General features: G+C 38.0%; 1 protein-coding gene across 1 annotated transcript; it reads left to right on the top strand.

The window, feature by feature from the left end:
* Nucleotides 1–4,642: 4,642 nt before the first annotated feature.
* On the top strand, nt 4,643–19,921 carry LOC140244523 (AMMECR1-like protein). Its single transcript, XM_072324150.1, has 5 exons — nt 4,643–5,244; nt 14,334–14,444; nt 15,005–15,119; nt 17,017–17,107; nt 19,229–19,921. Exons 1-5 carry the CDS (start codon nt 4,895–4,897, stop codon nt 19,411–19,413), a joined length of 852 nt encoding a protein of 283 aa, XP_072180251.1. The 5' UTR covers nt 4,643–4,894; the 3' UTR covers nt 19,414–19,921.
* The last annotated feature ends 1,054 nt before the right edge of the window (nt 19,922–20,975 follow it).

Genomic DNA, 20,975 nt, shown 5'->3' with positions numbered 1-20,975 from the left:
GCAGGTCTATAATGACCGTGGAATAATTTAGTAATGTGGGGTTGAAAAGGGAGGGGGTAAAGCATGCAGGGGCAATCTATCCCCCCCCCCCCCCACACACACACACACACACATCCGGAATCTGGGGGGAAAATCTCTATTTACGCTAGTTGGTTTAAACCTTTTTGCGTGTTTTTCTTCTCTTACTGCCGCAATCTGTCATCGTTTTTTGGTTTTTTTTTGTTTGTTTGTTTTTTTTTTGTCATTGTAGTTAAAAGTGTGGGGTCCCCATCCCCATGATCGGCCTGAGATAGATATTGCACATGCAGTAATTAAGGTGCTCAATGGAGATAACCTAGCTGTTTGAATACTTATAGTATATATTTTCTTTACGTATCTGCACGTGTTCATGGTAGGTTCATGCTGCTGCCCCTATAACATTCGGCTTTTTCGTCTTTATTTCCATGAACATGGCTGTAAGTTCAAAGCGTTATGTATAGCCAGTCGTGATACTAGATAACAATATCGCAAACACAAAGGGAATAAATGCCGGGTGGTATCAACGGTGGATACATTCGTGATTCTATCATAAGTCTTCCGGTTTATTTTTCGTTTACGCATATAATATGTTTCTCCTTGATAGAGTCTAAATAGAAGAGAGGTGAACACCGGTGATCCAATCATTGTATAGGCTGGGTTCAGTACATCCAAGAAAGCGATATGTCACCGGTTCACGGGCTGGGGTCAAAGTGCAAAAGGGGCGTGTACGCGTGCGCGTCTATAAACTAGTCAGTCTGCGAGCTTTGCCATAAATTGTCACGAATTCTTTCATCCGTTCTCATCCAGTCATAAGTTCTTGATTTATTCATAATTAACGCATTAGTGCTCAGAGTAATATGCAGTGCAAATCGTAATCTAGTCCAACATATAGTTACGGTACCAGTCCGTCTAACAGGTCTAAATGAATGAATGAATGATTCATTACCAAATTTAAGTTCAAGTTTACAAGCACAGATAATTTATACAATCATTGAGAATACAATAATAATAATACAATTAACAGGAATACAAGACATGAAAGTATAAAATCAAACCTATCAACAATATGAATATGAAAGTACAAACATACTTACAAATTTGGTATAAAAGGGTCCAACAAATAGCAACGCTAGTGGACGTTTGCCCTTGAGTACAGAAGAAGAATATATGAATTCAACAAGAAAATTATTTACATTATGAACAAGTGTATTTACACTATGTACAAGATTAACATTTTGAAATTGATATAAGTGTACTTACATTACTTATATTACTAGAATTGAAGTTTTTGCTTTGTGGATTACAAAATAAACAAGTTTATTCCAATTATGTGTTTTCGATATCGAAAGTCGCGAAGTCGTGTTCAAAGTTATGATCGAGAAAAAAAAAAATCATACTGAAAAGCATTTGGCGAAATCAGTGTTGTTGTGAGTGCGTCCATTTCGCCCTTCTGACAAGAACTTCGAAGTAATGAAGCAAGTATGGTAGAATACAGTAATGGAGGTATGTGATACCTCCTTGGAGTACACGGAGCTCCCCCCCCCCCCCCCCCCTCCTTCCTCCCCCCCTATGCGCTTATACATACGCTGTCTATCCCTTTATCTGTTCTGGATTAGTAAAGACATTGTACGGCTGTACTTATGACTTGAGAGGATTTAAGCAAATGAGCAAAACAAGACACCGCTCTTCTGAGAAAAAGAATGAAATCAGAAGTATAAAGTGACAAACGGGAGCGGATACAATAAAAAAAAACTACACTTAAAAGAAAAGGTTAATTAAAATCAACATTTAAAAGGGGCGAGGAGTGACAGCGTTTTTAAAATGTTGTATTCACTCCTTTTATCCAGTTGAATCCAACAGTTAGTATGTGCTAGATACAGCAAGAAAAGTGGTGAATACAACATTCGCTCCTCGCCCCTTTTAAAACGTTGATTTACCCTTTTCTTTTTAAGAGTGTAGGGGGATAAGAAACATAAATTAAATTTCGTTTTTGATCAAGCAACGATAAAAGAAAAATACGTAGGCCCCTTGTAGAAATAATTATAAATGAATATTATGGAACATGTTCAGATATTCATGTGGCCACAGAAATGATATTGATTGTATTTTGAATCAACGCAAGTCATCATGCATTTAGTGCATTACATAGTGTTTGGTTGTTCATGAAAATAAAAGTGTCACCCTGAGAGCATGACGCGGACACAGCTTACGCCCAAAAGATGGCGCTATTATTCTTGCTGATGCGAAGAGTACTACGTGCAGAGACATACGAGTTTGGCAGATTATTTTGAAATAATAATTATTAAGATAAAACAGAATCAAATAATTAATAGGAAGAATGTAATGATAATATGGAAGAAGACAATATAAATAATATTAGATAAGACAAAACAAATTGGAATGGAATATGATGAAAATAACATGAAATTAGATAAAACAAAAATATGAATACAATGTAAGATACCTTATTGATTGCTTGTTTTTTATGTCTGATGTCCAAGTTAATCCTTTTTAGGTTCTCTTTGCGGCTCTAAAAGACAATGTCAGATTATGGTCTTCTTTTTTGCACTTGTTTTGAGAAAAAAGAAAAGGGAAAAGCGATCCCTCTTAATTTGAAGAAAACACGTTTTTAATAACTGAATTCTTATGTGTGGACGTGATGAACAATGTTATTGATGCAATTTATAACATTATTCTTTTTAATTCTGTACGTATGTTGTAGGCCTATAAATGAGAACGAAATGCAGAAGTAAATTGAATTGACAAGGAACGGTGGCAAGATTTGGAAAAATTTTAGAAAGGCTGATGACAAAATGAACCAAACAATTGTCAATGATGAATATTTCTTAATCCAATTCAAGATAATAATAACCATCAGTGGTGGATCCAGGCGGGGCGCACCGGGTGACGCACCGGGTGCGTGCGCCACCCCCCCCCCCCCACCCTTTAAATTTGTAAAGGCGCCCCCCCCCCCCCCCCTTTACGGAATTCCTGGCACTCCTGCTATAGGACTATGATGAAAAGTCATAAGCTGTATCAGACACTGGTTTGACTAAAATATGGTGATTATACTTTCAGGGGGTTGATTTGAATAGCAGGGATATTGCCAGTGAATGGCGTATAAAAATTGCGAGATAGTTTTTAAATTACATGTCGGAGAATTGCGCGCCGGATATTATTACGCCATCTGAAGTTCTCACCGATGATGAATAGGTTCAAACCTTTTAGAAAACCTGCTAATGCTGTGTGGTAACGTATACATAAGGATTATATCGAGAAAGTTTTATGAACATTTTTGTGATTTAAGTCTACAGAAATCGTTCACTTCACAAGTATGTATATGGCATACGAGATGGTCACTACAATAATATTTTCAGTTTGCGCAAAAAAAAATTTCAAAGAAATATTCGGCCAAGAATTCAGTTAACTCTTATTAGGAAGCGTATAACACGTCTGATAGAGAGGTTCAGGAAATTACTGGGGCATGGAGTTATATTCACAGGAGCATTTCTTGAAGTTCGGCTTTTCTGTTCCTTGTGTAAGCAAAGTATATAGAGCAATGAAAGTAGGCCTATAATCATTTTACTTTCATATTGTGAGTACAATGAAAGCATTCTTGCAACATCTATGCATAAAGTGGAACTATAGGTTGAAAGGAGTGCACTAGGAAGACATTCACGTTGGCATATCAGGAAACTGACGAGAATTGAATGTTATTATGAATATTCATGGTTAAGCTATAGCATCTGAAAGGAAGAGAGAAACAAAATAGGGCCTAATTGTTATTATGAAAAGGTATTGGATTGTTATAGTTATCATCGGCCCTATTACAATATCATATCTGAAAAGGGAAAGTGTAAAGGCCTTGTGGTCGATTTTTTTTTCTATCTCTCACACTTTGTCCTCAGCCCCCCCCCCCCCCATATTATCTCACAGCTGTTGGAAAATGTAGGATAGACTGAACCATGAATTTTGATTGTAGAAGAAGAAGAGGAAAGAAGAGCAGAAGAAGCGACGATTACATAGGGCCTATAGATTCACGGTCCTTTGCGCTCTTAACCGTGCTATACCTGAAACAAAAGGGACACAGCTCTGCTGCAGATACCTTAGGCCCTATAAAACATGAACATCTTGATCGTTCGAATACTGGATGTCTGTTGTACACCATGCAGGAATTTTTTTACGGTTTCGTGATCCAGAGGTTCCTAGTCCATTCTAAACGATTCTGCGTAAATGCCTTTCTTATATAGGAACCTGCGTGACGAAAGGCATATAGTTATTCTTGTCAACAAGGACCAAGGAAATATTCTTTTATTAATAATTTATTCAAAACAAATTTGACCTGTCCAAATGGCATGATTGAAAGTGGTAAACAAACTAGACTTATTCCGATATCATACAGGGAATATTTTCAAAATGCAGTGAATGGACCTATAGAACAAAATAAAGATATCTGAAAGTGAAAGGCTCATCAAAAAGATATGTCATAACGCGAAAGGTAAGGTGATGTTAATGATATGGGATCGTCGAATGTAAAGGCCTACATGACCATCACAGCCGTTCTACTGCTGTATTGCACTCTCGTCAATCACTATACAGCACACGCTGCTGCATTTATCTGTCAGATTGCACCTTCGGACGGGTTTTAGCCCATGCGATCAACATTGTAGACATTTATGTGCGGCTTGTTGGTCATGTTTGACCCTCTGGCTATTGTATTGTTCGATTTGACCTAGCCAAAGCTATCGACAATCCCTGAGTCATGCAGCAGAGGTAGCCATCAGCCCCACATCCATAAGGAATAACGAGAATTCTCTTTCAATCAGCTGAACAGCAGACTGGTAACACACCTTACCCCTTATTCGTGGTCGCCACAATGAACTATTCGATGTCGCGCGATAGCAGTCTCTCATTACGTTCTCAATCAAAACTTAGGAAAATGGCGACCGGCTGCTGCGGTGTTAAGCGACAGAAAGTGTCGGCTCCTCCTGAAAATGAAGGAAACCAGCAAGGATCTTCGACGTCATGTTCTGCAAGAGATTATAATCCGTCTGCCAGAAACGGTTCGGCTGTTATACCTCGACCAAATGGCCTTAGCAATGGACTCAATCCCAACCTAGCCCGTATTGTGTGTGAAGAGATGTGTTATTTCTGCTTTGAAACTCTGTCCCGACATCTTAACAACGAAGGGCCCGCACCATCGCCAAAATTCACCGACAAACCTTTGTGAGTGTGCTGAGTTTATCCCTAATTTCATTCAACAAAAAATGACTTCACACTATTTTAACAGAAATTGAGACTTGACAGTAGGCCTAACCAGTTTTTGTATGCATAATGTCATCATGCATTGTTCCATATCATGATCATGGATGCCCTTGTAGAAGTTGTATGGTTGAGGGGTCTAGATATCGCGCACGTAAATTTGAAATGCTCTTATAATAGAAGTTATTCTATAATCGTACCTGAATTTCTCAATGAATATCACGAAAAAGCAGAAAAATCACCTCCCAGAATCTCCTGATGATACGATGACGGAGTAGTGCGCTGTCGCCGTTTGTATGTCGGACTTTTTTTTATGCGTTCAATTTCTCGGGGTATGTAAAGATCGCGCAGCTGCCCTCTGTAGTTTCATGCGTGAAAGTGTCTGCCCCTCTGCGGCTGTAACGTGCTCCGGCTTTCGTAGAATATTTTTTCACTTGATATTAAATTTGTCCCTGTTAGAAGCAACAGCAGTTTTACCTAACTTGTGTATATTATTGTTATTATTATTATTATTATATGTGTTATTATTATTATCATTATCATTATTATTATTGTTATTATTATTATCATTATTACTATTATCACCACCACCATCATCGATCATCATACAGTAATCATCATCATCATTATCATTTTCATTATTATTATTACTTCCACCACCATCATCGTTTTATCATTCTTATTATTTTTATCATTGATATTTTCATAAAATCGTTAATGATTTTCATTTATAAAGTTTTCTTACAATATTTCTAATCACTTTAACCAATAATATACACGTAATATAAAATGGAAAAAAAGTAAAATATGAACATATACTTTGTGTGTGTGTGTGTGTGTTTGTGTGTGTGCTTACCCATTCGTCACCCTCTCATTTTCGTCACCCATTTGTCACACTCTCATCTAATTTGTTTTCTTCAGTATCATTATGGCCCTCCCCTGTCACAAATATATCACAAGTTAGCGCAAGAAATCACAAACAAATTCAAATTGAAATCACACTTCAACTTCGATAGACTGAAATATTTATTCCTTTGTAATATTATAATCGTTGTGTTAAAATATGACTTAAAACAACATTTATTAACAGTATTTCAGCGTAGCTGGCAGCATACATTGTTCTTGTGTATGATGACGTCACGTGGTAAACGATCGATCGAACAAATTACGAATTCTATCGACTACGAACGAGACAAGCGAGACGACACGTCTAGGCTACAACATCCTTAGAACAGATTTTAAGGGAAGGTAGGTTTGTACAAGGTAAAAAATTGGAAATTTAGTGGAAAATTTGTTGGAAATCAAAATTTCTTACCTGCTTCCTTCTCATGTTGAGCGGTAAGTCAGGTATGTTTATTCCATGGGCGTATTGGCAAATTTTGCGCTTAGTCCTACGCGTAATATCGCTTGCTATACGCAGTTACGCTATGCGCGATCATTAGGTCCCTGCGCGAGACCTAGTACCCTTACTATACAATTGTACAATTTGTAAGTAATCCACCAGCAGTTGTCAAGAATGGTTGTGTGAGTGACTAACGTTAACCTGTTAGACTCTTTCCCTCAGTTGCTCAGTAGCGGTACCTACCAGTATAATTATGAGTCAGAGAGAACCCTGTGGCTTTGTAGGCTCTAGTCTCTAACAGTTAGATCATAGATCAATCAAGTCTTCTATTAAACCCTGGGCTTTGTTGACTGGGGGTTGTTTCATGAAGTCAAAATTAATTTTAAGATTGACTAAAAATTATGGTATGCCACTTGTTTCCCTGTTCAATTTCATTAGCCTAATCACCACCCACTTCAAAATTATCATTACCGACCATGTTTACAGAATAGTTCTGTTGTTATTTATTTCATCTTGTGTTATCACTAGCATTGGAAAAAAAAAGTTTACAAAATCGTAATGTTCATTAGAAAAGTTGAGCAACATTGAAGACACACACAGTCACAGCGTACCATAATTTTTAGTCAATCTTGAATTTTAAAGGGACTGTATAAACGTCAATTACCATGAAAGTCACCACTACTTAAACTTAAAGTCGCCAGACATTCACATTGCATGTAATGCGTGCCGCGATCAGAGATCAGCTGGGGCGACAGATTTTCATCGCTCTCAAAAGACATTCCTAATTCACCTTTTTCCTCCATAAAAACACAAATAATTGCAACCCAAATCAAATGTACTTTACCATAAATGTAACAGGTGACAAAACCATTGTTAATGCGAGAATGTTTTTGATTTTGAATCGATTTCAGATTAACACAGTTTTTCAAATTATGTGATGATGCCCAATGCATCCTACATTGAAGTGTGTGTATTAAACACATGTGCTAATATTACGTGGCGCGCTTTGGGTGTGGCGAACTTATTCAGTGCCTATCGACATATATCGTTAGTTCGCCAACCCGGATGTGCATACGAAATACACACAAGTGGCGACTATACGGTAATTGACGTTACAGTACTGGTTGAGGTGGGTATTCATGTTTTGAACATTCCTACAATAAGTGAGATAATGAGAAACCTCTTATGAAATATGAAAGAGCATGTTATTTTAAGAAGGATTCAACGTTTATTTGATGAAAATTGGTTCTCAAATGGCCAAGATATCCAAAAAAAAAAAAAAAGTGATTATAAAAGGCGACAGGCCACGCCTTTTATTACTAATATTAGGATAAAGCGACTGGGCTGTGTATACATAGTGAAATAGTGTACAGTGTATTTTACATTGTGTATGCACAGCTACATGTATGTCACATCATTATCACAGCAAGTCATGACTGGTACTCTTTGTGGTCTCAGTCTGGTCTCCTGGGCTCGGGCCCGGCCTCAGGCCCGACCTTGGGCCCGGCCTCGGGCCCGGCCTTGGGCCCCTGGCCTCGGGCCCCCCATCCTCAGGCCCCCGGCCTCGGGCCTCAGGCTTAGGCCTTGGATCCGGCCTCTGGCCCCAAGCCCTACTGTACATTGTGTTATGGTCTTTGTGATTTTCAGCTGCATTTTCAAGGTCATCGCCAATAAGACAAGACAATTTGTGATGTTTACAAACTACATGTATCATCACAGACGATTCCATGTTGTGTTTTGGCACTTCATCTGCACGAAACTGGTACCTTGGTATACTGTTGACACCAAAAGCATGAGGCATATACGTAAAATCAAGCACATGGAAACAGTGAAAGGGACAAATCAGCATCAGCACTGGTGATGGCCAAAGCAAGCTGATTCTTCCAAGTACATTGTAATGTCATTGGCTCATCCAGTCAAAACATTACCTAGAGCTGTGCTGGACATTTGGCATATCATGGAACTGCTCCTCACTACAACTGTAGCTTGATTACCCCTTACAATCCTTCTAGGCACCTTAGGTCTTCAAACTCATCTCTACTTGCTGTACCACAAACTCATAATTCTTGGGGTGATCGATCATTTCTATATATGCTGGCCCATTCCTATGGAATAGACTCCCACAAAACATTCGTAATCTGTCCTCTCTAAGTGAGTTTAAGAGCTCACTTAAAATCTGGTTATTTAGACAAGCTTTTTTTGTAAACATTTCCTTTATTCCTTTTCTCATACCTCTTTTTCACTGGTATTTTCTTTCTGCCTCTCTTTCTTGCGCCATGAGCATCTATTCATGATGGATACCGGCGCATTACAAGTGTTCATATTATTATTATTTTTATTATCGTAGAAGACTTGTTCAAGTCATTTTACAATTAAATTTGTGCACCTACACTGTACAGTAGAACTGTATACTCTGACTACTTACAGGTCTACTGACCAATGTTAATCAGCACTACAAAACAGACACAGTACAATGTACCATGCATCCTGAATGCACCAACCACATACCACATGTAAGATATTTGTATATTTCTTGCTGAATTGTTTGAAGAAAATGCCATATTGATAGCTAGAACGTGTTATTAAGAGTATGGTAGTTAACATGACTTGAAAAAAATACAGAAAAAAGTGCAAAAAATTGCAGTTGGGGTAGGGGTAAAGGAGAAGGAAAATTTAACCTGAAACATGGGCAAAAGGTTAGTATCATGTGGAAGATTAGGTTTTACACTAAGATTATCATTATAATCCATTTCCTTGACCCCTAAGATATGGGGTTACAATGTAGACTCCAAAACCATCACAATAGACCAAAAGATAGCCGAGTTATGGCCAAAATGTCTTTTTGAAGCCAAAACGGTGGCCATCTTGGATTATTTTTACGATTTCGCCCGGGGCACCCCGGACTTCGCATTTTTTTCGTTCTTTTTTTTTTCAAAAATGGTGTCAGTAGGCACAAAGTCATCAAACGAGGTGATGAGCATGTTCTGAAAATGTGACCTAAAATTAACCCTCTATAGCCCACCTCTAATTATATTGAAAGTTTTGAGTCCATGGAATTTTGACTCTGAGTAGGAAATCTCTTTTTTTTTCTTTCTTTTTTAAACTTTAGAAAAATAGTACGTGTGCATATTCTCCATGCACATGATTTGTGTGTGTGTGTGTGTGAAATCCATCATGTTTTAGCCATGCAGTGACACCACAAACAATATTTCTCATGGTGTTTGTCTGTCTTTGTGACACTCACTTCTTTCTATCTTTTGTACACTGTGTTTTAAACTATGAATATGATTATATTGGAACATACTCAGAGTACATATGTAGAAGTGAAATATGCATTGTGAAAAAGAAAAGACGTACCAACTGTATTCAGCAATTTAATAATCTAAAACGTCATGGGAAACTTACCTAATAGTACAAACCGTATAACATACGGCTTGTTCAAGATTAAATTTGTTTTCATCACTTTCATCAAGGTTTCGTCCACGGGCAAAGTGTGTGTATTACCTACATGTACATACAGGTGTACCTACCTTATGGATACCTAGGGATGATTTTGAATGCAGGCTTTTTAAAAGTATTTTATAATCAGATACAGATTTGGTCCTTCTTGAAGTGAGCTGGGTCCGTTGCCAGATGGAGTGGCATCAAACTTAAACTTGATGGGTTCGTTGATCCAAAACTTGTCTTAACTGATTTCAAAGCTGTTACTGAATTGAACATGCTTGAGAACATGAACAAGCAGACATTCACACATACGTGTACAGACACACGCACGCACACACACTGTACAATTTGTATGCCTATAGTGTATGAAAGAAGAAGAAATCAGGTGTAGAACTTTAGTTGACTTGCCTTTTCATAGTGATAATGCATGATTTTACATGTATGTGAATGCTGTGCACATAGTACCATTCTGTACTGTCTATATTGTGCATAATTTATTTATTGTTATTTTTTTCTAAATTTCAAAATGCCCTGTCACCCACAGTACATTGCAGTTTACAGACATGACTGTCTCTGGAGGAATTACAGTTTGTACCAGACTGTGGCGCGTATTCACAGAGTGACAAACAAGATACAATGTACAGTATCTGTTACATGTACTTCTAGCATCAATACTCTGGCTGTGTGGCTCCAGGTTGTGACTCACAGGGTGAAGATTTGACCAAGGGTCAACTCTTGGGAGTCCCTTTCATTGACACACTGATGCCCCGACCTACAAAGATTGTACAGTGTACATACAGTACAATACAGTCCGACCTCTCCTGTCCGGGCACATCGGGACCGGTGCTCATCCGGATAAGGGATTTGGCCGGATATGTGAGACTCAGTCTCTAATACGAGCAGCTGCCTACAGATATACACCCATTGAATACCCACTGGTAGCTACATGTACATGTAACCTATTCAGGGTTCGAAATTGGCGATGGTCCGCTAGCCATTGGCCACCCGAAATCACGTCGGACTAGCTAAAAATCGTAAAATTATGAAGTTACTAGTCTGTCTGGCTAGCCAAAATATTGCTTCAGTGTCAAAATTGATTCTAAGTAGTCCGCCTGGCTAGTTAAAAAAAAAAGTTAAGTGCGACCCCTGAATACTATTGCAGGTAGCGTACACTGAAACTCTTTCTTTGCTCTGAGCTTGAAATTTGGCGGTAGTGAATGTCTGAATGGATGCTATTTTAGATGAAAATTTGATGTGAAGAATGTATGTTGATTATGTTAGGAATAATATGGAATTCATGCGAGTTTGTGTAGGAATTTTGTTTGAGTTTGAAATCCTCCCTTCTCCTGTCATTGTTAGATTAAAAAAAAAAAAAAAATCACGGCGAGATCGCATCCATACACAGCGAGATCTGGATAAAGGGAGGCCGTATAGAAGAGGTCGGACTGTATACCTGGTAGCGGTAGGCTGGTACCACTAATCTATCCCACCCCAGAAGCATTGTGCTACAGATGTAACTTGCTTCTGTTGCTGCCATTTACTCCACTATAAAGGCACACAAAGGCAGAGCTATCAACTGCAATAATTGTAGTATGTTTTATGATATTCTGGATTTCTGGATGTCTTTAAAACCTTTTCCTTTGTAAAAAGAAAAGAGATTTTTTAAAGTACATTATGATTTTTATTCAATGTTTTTCTGCTGAAATTAGTATAACTTGTTTGCAGACTTAGAAACTACAATTTGCAGTACATGTAATTTTCCCATTTTATAACCATGATGTGTACAATTAAAAGCTGGTATGATCATTTTATAAGAGAGAAAAAATGTCCCATTTTGGACATTTTTAATTGTCAATATACAATGGGAATAGGTGAGAATCATGCTATCAAGTTAGAAATACTGAATGTAAAGAGAAAATTCCCTTCATCCAATTTGTTGTAGAGCAATTACTGTAATGTACACTTGTATGCCATCCAAGTCATGGATCCAACATGTTTTTACAGTGTATACATGTTGATTCTCATATTTTATTGCCTGGATGGTTAAATGTACAAGTAATACCGGTAATTTGTATCAGATTAAAAGTGTACTGATGCATGTACAATGTACATGTAGTTCAAGTTAGAGAATAATGTAATGCCTGTGCAGTATAAAGTGGCAATACACGTACATGTACCTGGCTGCAAAATGTATGCATGTGATGATCGATCATGCCCTTGCAGTACTTAGTATTTTCCAACAAGCTCCATGCGATTCATTCTTGCGCAGAAGATCGATGGATGCTGCTGTAGCCTGATTTCAAACATTACATAGCAACCACAATCAGATACTACTGTAGTATGCTTTGAGAGTGCATATATGCGATACTGTCCGCGTATCTACTGTATTTTGCAAATTGCCTATATTCTGCAATATTCTGCATTTTTGGTATCACCCAACTGAAATCATGTTATCCCAGCATCACAACGTATGGTATTGTCACACATTTTTTTTTTGGACATACGCTGTATGTTGTCTGTGTCCATTTAATTTAAGAGCAAAAATCAACAGTTTATGCAGACGTACTGAAACAAAATCAAATACCGGTAATGGTAGGTCAGGATGGGTTAAGGGAAAAGAACATATTTGTAGTTGTAAAATAATGTAAGTTGTCAATTAATACCAACATCTGCATGCTATAAAAGTATTGACTCTTGGCTACAGCTGTACATTAAAAGTATGCTAATTAGATCAGGTGTGGTACTTTGGAGAGTAGGTCAAGGTTACAGTGTAAACAGATATGGCAAAACTCTGTGATACAAGCTGCCACACGTATCAGTCACTATTGTTATGTAATGGGTCCCATCACATTATGCATGAGTGAAGGCTGCCAAAGATCGGAGCAGTGGCCCTGACACACTTTTTGTATCAAATTTTTGTTTGGTCTTCAATTCAATCAATTGCTTTTTTTCTGCTGTACGTGCTGATGTACAAATGTAATGCTTTAGTGAGTCCATTGTAGTAGTGTTTTTTTTTAGTATTCCTGAAATTTTGTTACTGCTGTTGTCGTGGCAACTATGTCCATGATTTATACACATATCACAGAAATGAACACACATAACAAACACACACGCATTGTACACACAGGGAGACTCTTCCCACCTCTCTGGTGATACACTGAACATTATATACTGTATGTACACATACGAGTGTATTAAGCTTCACGACCATATTACAGCTGCATGTTGTATGTAATAGCTTTGGCAAGGTGCTACATAATAAACTACTTCAGTGTACTTGCCTGATTGCCCAAGGCAAGTGAAAATCGACAAAATCAGGCAAGTGTTAAGTGGAACAATGAGAAAAAGAAGATAATGATTGCTTTATAGTGATGCAACACACAGCATCTTTCCAGCACGTCTTGTACATTTTACATAATACATTGTATATGAAGAATAAGTGCACCGATGCAACACAGACACTCGATCAAACCAAGTTTGTTACTCCAATGTGTTTAAGTGTGGGAATCAATGTGAGCTGTTTATTTTGTAAACATACAATGTATGATTAATCCCTAAGTTACAAGTGATCTTCTAAATCAGTTTCTTATATTTTTTGACTTTTTTTTTAGGGAAAGTGAAAATTATGTTCAGGCAAGTGTTCTGCAACCATTTGAAAATCTGCTTACTGGACCAGGCAGGTGGTGAAACAAAGAAGTTACATAGCACCCTGCTTTGGTGTGGTGTACATGTAGATGATTTTTTTTTTCTTTTTCTTTTTTTTTTCTTTTTTAAAAATAGTTTTACCTACTAGTGTGATACATACAGATGTGAAGCCCAGTTCATTGTGTGTATCCCATGGCTACAAACTGAAATGTTTTCTTATTCAATGTCTTGCTGTGGATGATTGTTCATTTGTATCTAACATACGTTGTAATATTAAAGATCACTAAGCCAACTGCGCGCATCAAGCATGCATGTACAGTATGTACTATACAGCCATGTGAAACATTTGTTTGTTTGTTTCTACAGTATGTGCTCCATGCAGTGTACAGGTGTACCAAGTGGAAGTTGAAATTGATAAGTTAGATAATGCTGTGGAATGTCTATAATCTGTTGCACCAGGGAGGTGGAAGAGATAGCTCTTCTACCTCCCTGGTTGCACTTTCACAACCCTTATTCATGGCATTCTGCATCGTGGGTTATCATGTGCACAAAAGCATGGTATTCATGTACATTTCTTGACTATTTTTTATGTCACATTTTTTTTTTCTCTGTCCTCCTGCAGTCCACTGTTTGTTACATGGAAGATAGGCAAAGACCAGCGCCTCCGCGGCTGTATAGGTACATTCACTGCCATGAATCTCCATGACGGTCTCAGGGAATATGCAATATCTAGGTAAGCACAATTAGATTGTAAACATACTCTTCATTAGAACTTTCAATATGCACAATTGTATTCAAAATGATTTGGTTAATTTGCAAGTCTGAGTCGGGAGGATGCCGCTATATTTGCGATTTAAATGTTTCCGACATTGATTTAACTAGCAAATTAAATACTTGAATTGCAGCTGTGTCAGCCAGTGCTACAGGTCTAGCAATGTTTGGCAATTTTTATGACCCATTTGGAAATCTCATTTCAATGTTTGAGGGCTTTCCCTCAGTCTTGTTCCCAGAGATCAAATAGGATAGTAATAAACCAGGTTGTAGGGTAGGCAAGCTAACAATTTTGTCCGCCATCACTGGATGACATACTGAGTGCTCAGTTGGCTATATGCATGATGTGATTCTTAATGAGGTGATCAAAATTGGCTTGCATGTCCCCTTTGTGTTGTACCGCCACCGAAGTACACATAAAGGCTTCAACACTGCCCAAATTGTTACATGGCTTGAAGTAGAAAGCTTGTGGAACAGTGCTGCCGTGATAACATGTCTTCCCTCTGGTCCCATTCCTTCCAGTGCGTTCAAAGATACGCGGTTTTCGCCTATATCCAAGGACGAGTTAACGCGCCTTCACGTGTCTGTGTCTTTGTTACGTCATTTTGAAGATGCCAAAGACTGGGAGGACTGGCGGGTAAGTAATTGAAATATTAGGGGAAAAAATGAAAATATCAATATTTGTACAGCTTGGGATATTTGAGTGTGTGTGTCAATGTCATTGATAGCATGACAATATGTAAAGAATAGGGGTGCTACGTTGGAAGCACTTGCCCAGTTGCCCAGGGCAAGTGAAAATCAAATTTGGGCAAGCATTTTTTAACAATAAAAACAAATGCTTGCCCGAATTGGGCAAGCAAAAATTTTTGAAGCCACCTGCTTTTCACTTATTCTCCCTTCCCAACAAACCCACAAAGTCAACCGTACAGAAGCCCAAAGATAATGGCTGTTTACTGATGCAGCACACTGTATATTTCATTTCAGCATTTTTCCAACACTACATGAAGAAGCCCCAATGCAATGCAGCGGCAACACTTGATCGGACAGAGTTTATACTCAGTGTGATTACGCATGCGAATCAATGTGTGCTGTTTATTTCAATGATTGTGTTTTATTAGGCCCTTGACTCACACATGATTTTCAATAATCATTATGCTTAAAGTAGATGAGATATGATTTTTTTTTTTGCAAAAAAAAAACAAAACAAGCAACAAACAAATATAGTTCTTTGAATTTTTCTGTGTGGACCATTTTTCCTACATCACTTTTCCTAAACATCAAACTGGCAGGTTCAGTTAATGTCACACTGCATAAATGATGAAGAGGGTTCTTAATTGTGGCTATAACTTTGTTTATGCAGGGAGGTGCTAGAGAAGGAGAGGCAACTAAAGCTCTCCTCTGAAGTCATGCGCGGCACCACCGAGAAGTTATGCGTTCAACTACATGTACAGGTGTTACCCATGTGCTTTGACAAAAGAGAGCATCAATAATCGGGACTAGCGCTCTCACATCTAGAAACATTTGCTCCTACTGCAATTCGCTCTCTCTTTCAATGTGATGGCAACAATGAATTTGTGTACCTTGAATTGGAGCAGCGAATCAAAATGCAGTGTAAAACTCACAATTTTAACAGCAAATACTTTAAAAACACGCTGGAACACGCTTTAACGGAGTACTTTATTTGAAAGATCAAAATATCCCTTAATTATACAGATAGAAAATTAACATGCGGAAATGTGCGCATTATAGAAAAAATTAGGTTTTTAAGAGGGCCTAATTTTCATTTCCTTTCGATTTGCTAATTACAAAGAAACTAGAAATACCAGTTAATAATATTGAATTCTTTCCTAAACTATTCTAAATCAATTCGAGTATTTCATTTAAAATTTTGCGATGAAATAAAGCTTGTAATTCAGCGAAAGGTGAAATGTGTTCTTCGTCTCCGAACTTCGTCTTGCAACTAGAGCGGTGCCGAACATGACTTCAAAGCGTAATGGAATGCTAGACATCCCATTGTAACGCCTTGAACCCAAACATGTGTTTGCATGAATTACGAAGAGTTGCCACTCCATCTCTGTAACACCTCCCTGGTTTATGTACACATGTACAAAACATAAATGTGTCATTTTGAAATTTAGTCACAGGCTTTCTCAATAAAAACATTTTTGACAGTGGCATTAATGATATATGGGAGCATACACATATAAATGGCATGAACTTACAGAGAAAGAATGTACCTGGTATATTGCAGAATCTACAGTGTATGACAGCATGTAATATTTTTATGAGAAACCAAGCTTTCTATCATCTAGTATGACTGCGACTTGTGTACAGTCTGCAATGTCATTGAAAGAGTTTGAAAAATATCAAGAGCATGCTATTGGATGGGGAAATTCCTAAATATGTTCGGGTAGGGCCAGCCTTCCCATTGCATGGGATCCCAGCACTACTGGGTCTTTGAAGCTGTTCTCTTGCGTGTCTTCTTTCACTTTTTGTTGTGTTTTGTTTTATTTTGTTTTGTTTTGTTTTTGTAGGTGGGAACACATGGAATTAGGATAGAGTTCTACAATGAGAAGGGAACAAAGAAGTCAGCCACCTATCTACCTGAAGTCCCTCCAGAACAAGGTATGTATGACAGTGTGTTTAGACTACCCTCTGAGATAAACAGTTAACTCCGCTTGGTTACATTGAATATCTTGGGTTTGAAGAAGAATCTTCAACTTCATTTTTTATGTAGAAAATTTGACTTGAAATATGTGGTATGAAAAAAAAAAAGGAAAAAAATGAGTCCTGGAAAAGATGTTCAACTTTAATATCAATGCCACCTTAACTTGAATATATAGAGTCTTCTGTAGTTTTGGATGCCGGGCAATGACTAGCTCAAATAATATTGTGATGTCACTTTTCTAGTACATGCAATATCATGCTCCCAAAATGTCATGAATATGCACCTTGGTCATCTTTGCTGATTTAATAGTTTTGCTGAGAGTTACCAGTTTTCCATACTTTAAATAATATGCTAGCATTGAACAAATTATAAACAGAATTTACTGGTTATTGTACACTTTTTTTTCCTATCTAAAGTTTGGCTTTCTCACTTTTCCACTCACGAGGTACTGCCATTTGTTCCAGTAGTTGATATCTTGATTCTGCGGAATTAAAAACATGCAAAAGTCTTCTTACCTGGCTGAGCGCGAAAATTTAGTCGTGGGAATATATCCACTTTTACAGTACTTGAAAGTATATGGGAGGTTCAGTAGCAGTCAGCAGTTGGTCTGCTACGCTGACATAATCTTGAACAGTGTCATTAGTGTCAAGTGGAACAAGTTTCAAGCTAATCTGATTATTCCTTCAATAGTTTCCATGGAGTTCAATCAAAGTAGCATTCCTAAATGTTTGATTTTCCATCATAAACATTATATTTTGGTGGGTTAGGGGCATCCAGTTTTGATGGGTTGTATATCGACTAAACCCTGTGTGTCAAGGCAAAGCATTCCATTAATTCCTCCGAACTGGACCAACATGTACATGTTGTAAAAGGCCCACTCTGGTGTAGCAATGTGCCTCAGTTCAACAGGAAGGAGATATATAGGGAAACAATAGATTCTGTAATCTCCATTCATTAGCAGCTAGTTTCAAGACATATTTTGTACCAATTGACAGAGACTGCACTCTGGCAGACATGCATGTCAATCACTGAATAAAGCACAGTACAGGTTAAAGGGGATGGCTAGTAACTGATCAGTGGGAATCAGTGGAAATGCTGGGGGATGATTGTTCCAATTCTTGTGGGATTCATTTAAGAGTACATTATATATCTATTGTTGTGTGAAAACTATTTGCTTCAGAATGGTCTCATATTCAAGTAATGTGCAGTTTAATGCCCCGTCACTGTGCAAGCATGCTAGCCTGGAAGCATTAAACTGCACATTACTTGAATATGAGACCATTCTGAAGCAAATAATTTTCACACAACGATAGATATATAGTGTACTCCTAAATGAATCCCACAAGAATTGGAACAATCATCCCCCAGCATTCCCACTGATTCCCACTGATCAGTTACTAGCCATCCCCTTGAAAGTTGACATTCTTTCAGAAATAGACCTTAAACCCACTGAAAAGTAGTCCAGAGTATGCTTGGGCAGGTGTGTATGGGAAATGTGTCTTATAGCAAAATCAGCTAGTCGTCAGCAGGTTAACTACAAACTCTTACTTCGATTCATGACTCTGCGTACATTCTAGAAGAGGTCTTACATGTGTATTATCATAGATGCAAAAGCAATGCTCCCTGCAGTCTTAGAATTGTGCTCACTGCAGAAAAGTTGCACCTTAAAGACAAGCTTATCTAGGTCACTAGTGTCATGTGTCACTGGGTCTCAAGTGGAAATTCAACCATTTGTGAAAGCATTTTCCAAGTCTGGATTTGGAAAAAAACAAAACAAAATAGCATGCACAGCATCTGCCATGGGTATTTGAAATTAAGGAATAATGCCACAAAAAGTTTGACACTTGGCACTCATCCAGTGAATGTCTCTGTGGACTGATGATTATAGGAAGTGTAAGGCCCTGAAAAAAACAAACAAAACAAAACAAAACAAATGCCAGCAATGAAAACAAAGCAGCTTGTGTGAGAGATAGCTGTGGTGTAATAACAGTTTATTGCCCCATGTCAAAATAAAATCATTGATTGAATACTGAGGCAAGACCATGTGTGATCTACTTTTGGTTTTTCCCCCTCTACAGAGTGGACAAAGAAGCAAACGATAGACCATCTGCTGAGGAAGGGCGGCTACACGGCACCTCTAATACGAGACGAGTTTCGTCGCACTATACGAGTCACCCGCTACCAGAGTGAAAAACTGACCAAGAGCTATGCAGATTTCACCGCCCATCATGCCAGGTGTCGACAAGCCAACGGACACATTTAATGAAAGCTTTTGCCACGTGGGGGCAACATGGTTCAATCTATTTTTTTTCATCATCCTCTTTTTTATATGTATTTTTCAATTCATCATTTCTATGGAGACCTCATGCATTTTTTAGAGTCTGAACTAGATAGGTGCGTGTAGTAGGTGTAAAGTGGATGTGAACTGAGCCATCACATGGCCAAGAGTGGGATTGCCGTTCATGGTTTGGTAGATAAGGTCATAGGTGCAAAGACAAGAGTGTTTATTGCAGATTTTTGGTAGGGTGTGTACAAGTACCATTTGGTGGTGTGTAGTGGTTGTAATAGGTTTCATTTCAGGACTGTAGGACATGGCATCCATCTTGCGCAACCAGCCAAGAATTTCTTTCAGGTCTGGTGTCCTGGCATGTGCAGTGCTGTCATACATGTCTTGTTTCAAATGACACAATTGAGAGCATTTACCATTAAATCCAGAAGCTTTTTGTGGACATCTGATGTCTGTGACACTTGGGTAGTTTTAGCATTCTCAAGAGCAGTCCTTGCACACATTATTCAGCATCTACTCTCGGCAGCATCAAAAATGTTTTCAATCACTAATTTCAATCACTAATTTCAATCGCTGTGTTGGGACTGTGTCAATTGATATCATTAGAAAAGAAGGCTTTAATACAAAAACTGAACTTGATACCAATATACAGCACAGACTGGTTCTGTCCCTCTCTCATAGGGCACATTTGTGCACACACTCAAAGACTGACCATTAAATTATTGGTCACTGTCAGAATCAAATTTCTGATGAGACTACTACTCCCATATACGCAGTGACACTTACAGACATATAAAACAATCAACTGCACATGGAAATTGTGTGCGTCATGTGTAGAAATAGTTTGGGGCATTAGCATGTACGCCTTGTACCTCTGCAGCATCAGTGTGTGCTACAGTAACAGAATTCCAGTGCCATCACACTTTAAGACGATGTCTTTGCTCCTAGTGATCTAGCCTTTAACTTCACATTTTCATATCAGCTTCTGCACCAGGGCTGAAGAAATTTTCCAACTCTTGCCAAGAAAAAAAAATGCACTGAGCTCTTGATTTTTTTTTTAATTCTATATATACCTCTGCTATAATAACATTTTAGTCAATTGGACATCTTGGTCATTTTATTATTATTATTATTATTACTCTTATTTTTCATTATCATCCGATTGCATTTGCTGTGGTATGCTGAATTTCCTTTTTTTTTCTCTCTCTCTCTCATTGACTTTTTTTTTTTTCATTTGTTAAAAAGTAATGTCTCACCCCCCCCCCCCACACATGTATTTCCTTCAAATGAAATGTAATTTCCTCACATCTGGAAATATACTGAAAGTGCAGCAGTTTTCTTGGCAATAGTTAATTGTGCAGTACACTCCATAAAACATTCTTTTCATTTAATGTACACAACAATTTATGCCTCAAAGGGATAAGAAATGGCTTGGCAGCAGCATTTTGTTGGTCAAGCGATCACTAGAAATGTCCATTCATCATTCCCATTGTTGATACCTTCCCCAATATTGTTTCCTGGAGAGACATAGATGGCTT

Source organism: Diadema setosum, chromosome 21, assembly GCF_964275005.1.
Source record: "Diadema setosum chromosome 21, eeDiaSeto1, whole genome shotgun sequence".
Taxonomy (NCBI): Eukaryota; Metazoa; Echinodermata; class Echinoidea; order Diadematoida; family Diadematidae; genus Diadema; species Diadema setosum.
Note: the sequence above shows the minus strand (reverse complement) of the source record. Positions and strands in the feature narration are given on the sequence as shown.

What these genes read in the sequence shown, in the direction of transcription:
- LOC140244523 (XM_072324150.1), top strand. Translation starts at nt 4,895, where the DNA reads ATGAACTATTCGATGTCGCGCGATAGCAGTCTCTCATTACGTTCTCAA. An exon ending in AGGGAATATGCAATATCTAG is followed by an intron (nt 14,445 to 15,004) that starts GTAAGCACAATT and finishes CATTCCTTCCAG; the next exon opens with TGCGTTCAAAGATACGCGGT. An exon ending in AAGACTGGGAGGACTGGCGG is followed by an intron (nt 15,120 to 17,016) that starts GTAAGTAATTGA and finishes TTGTTTTTGTAG; the next exon opens with GTGGGAACACATGGAATTAG.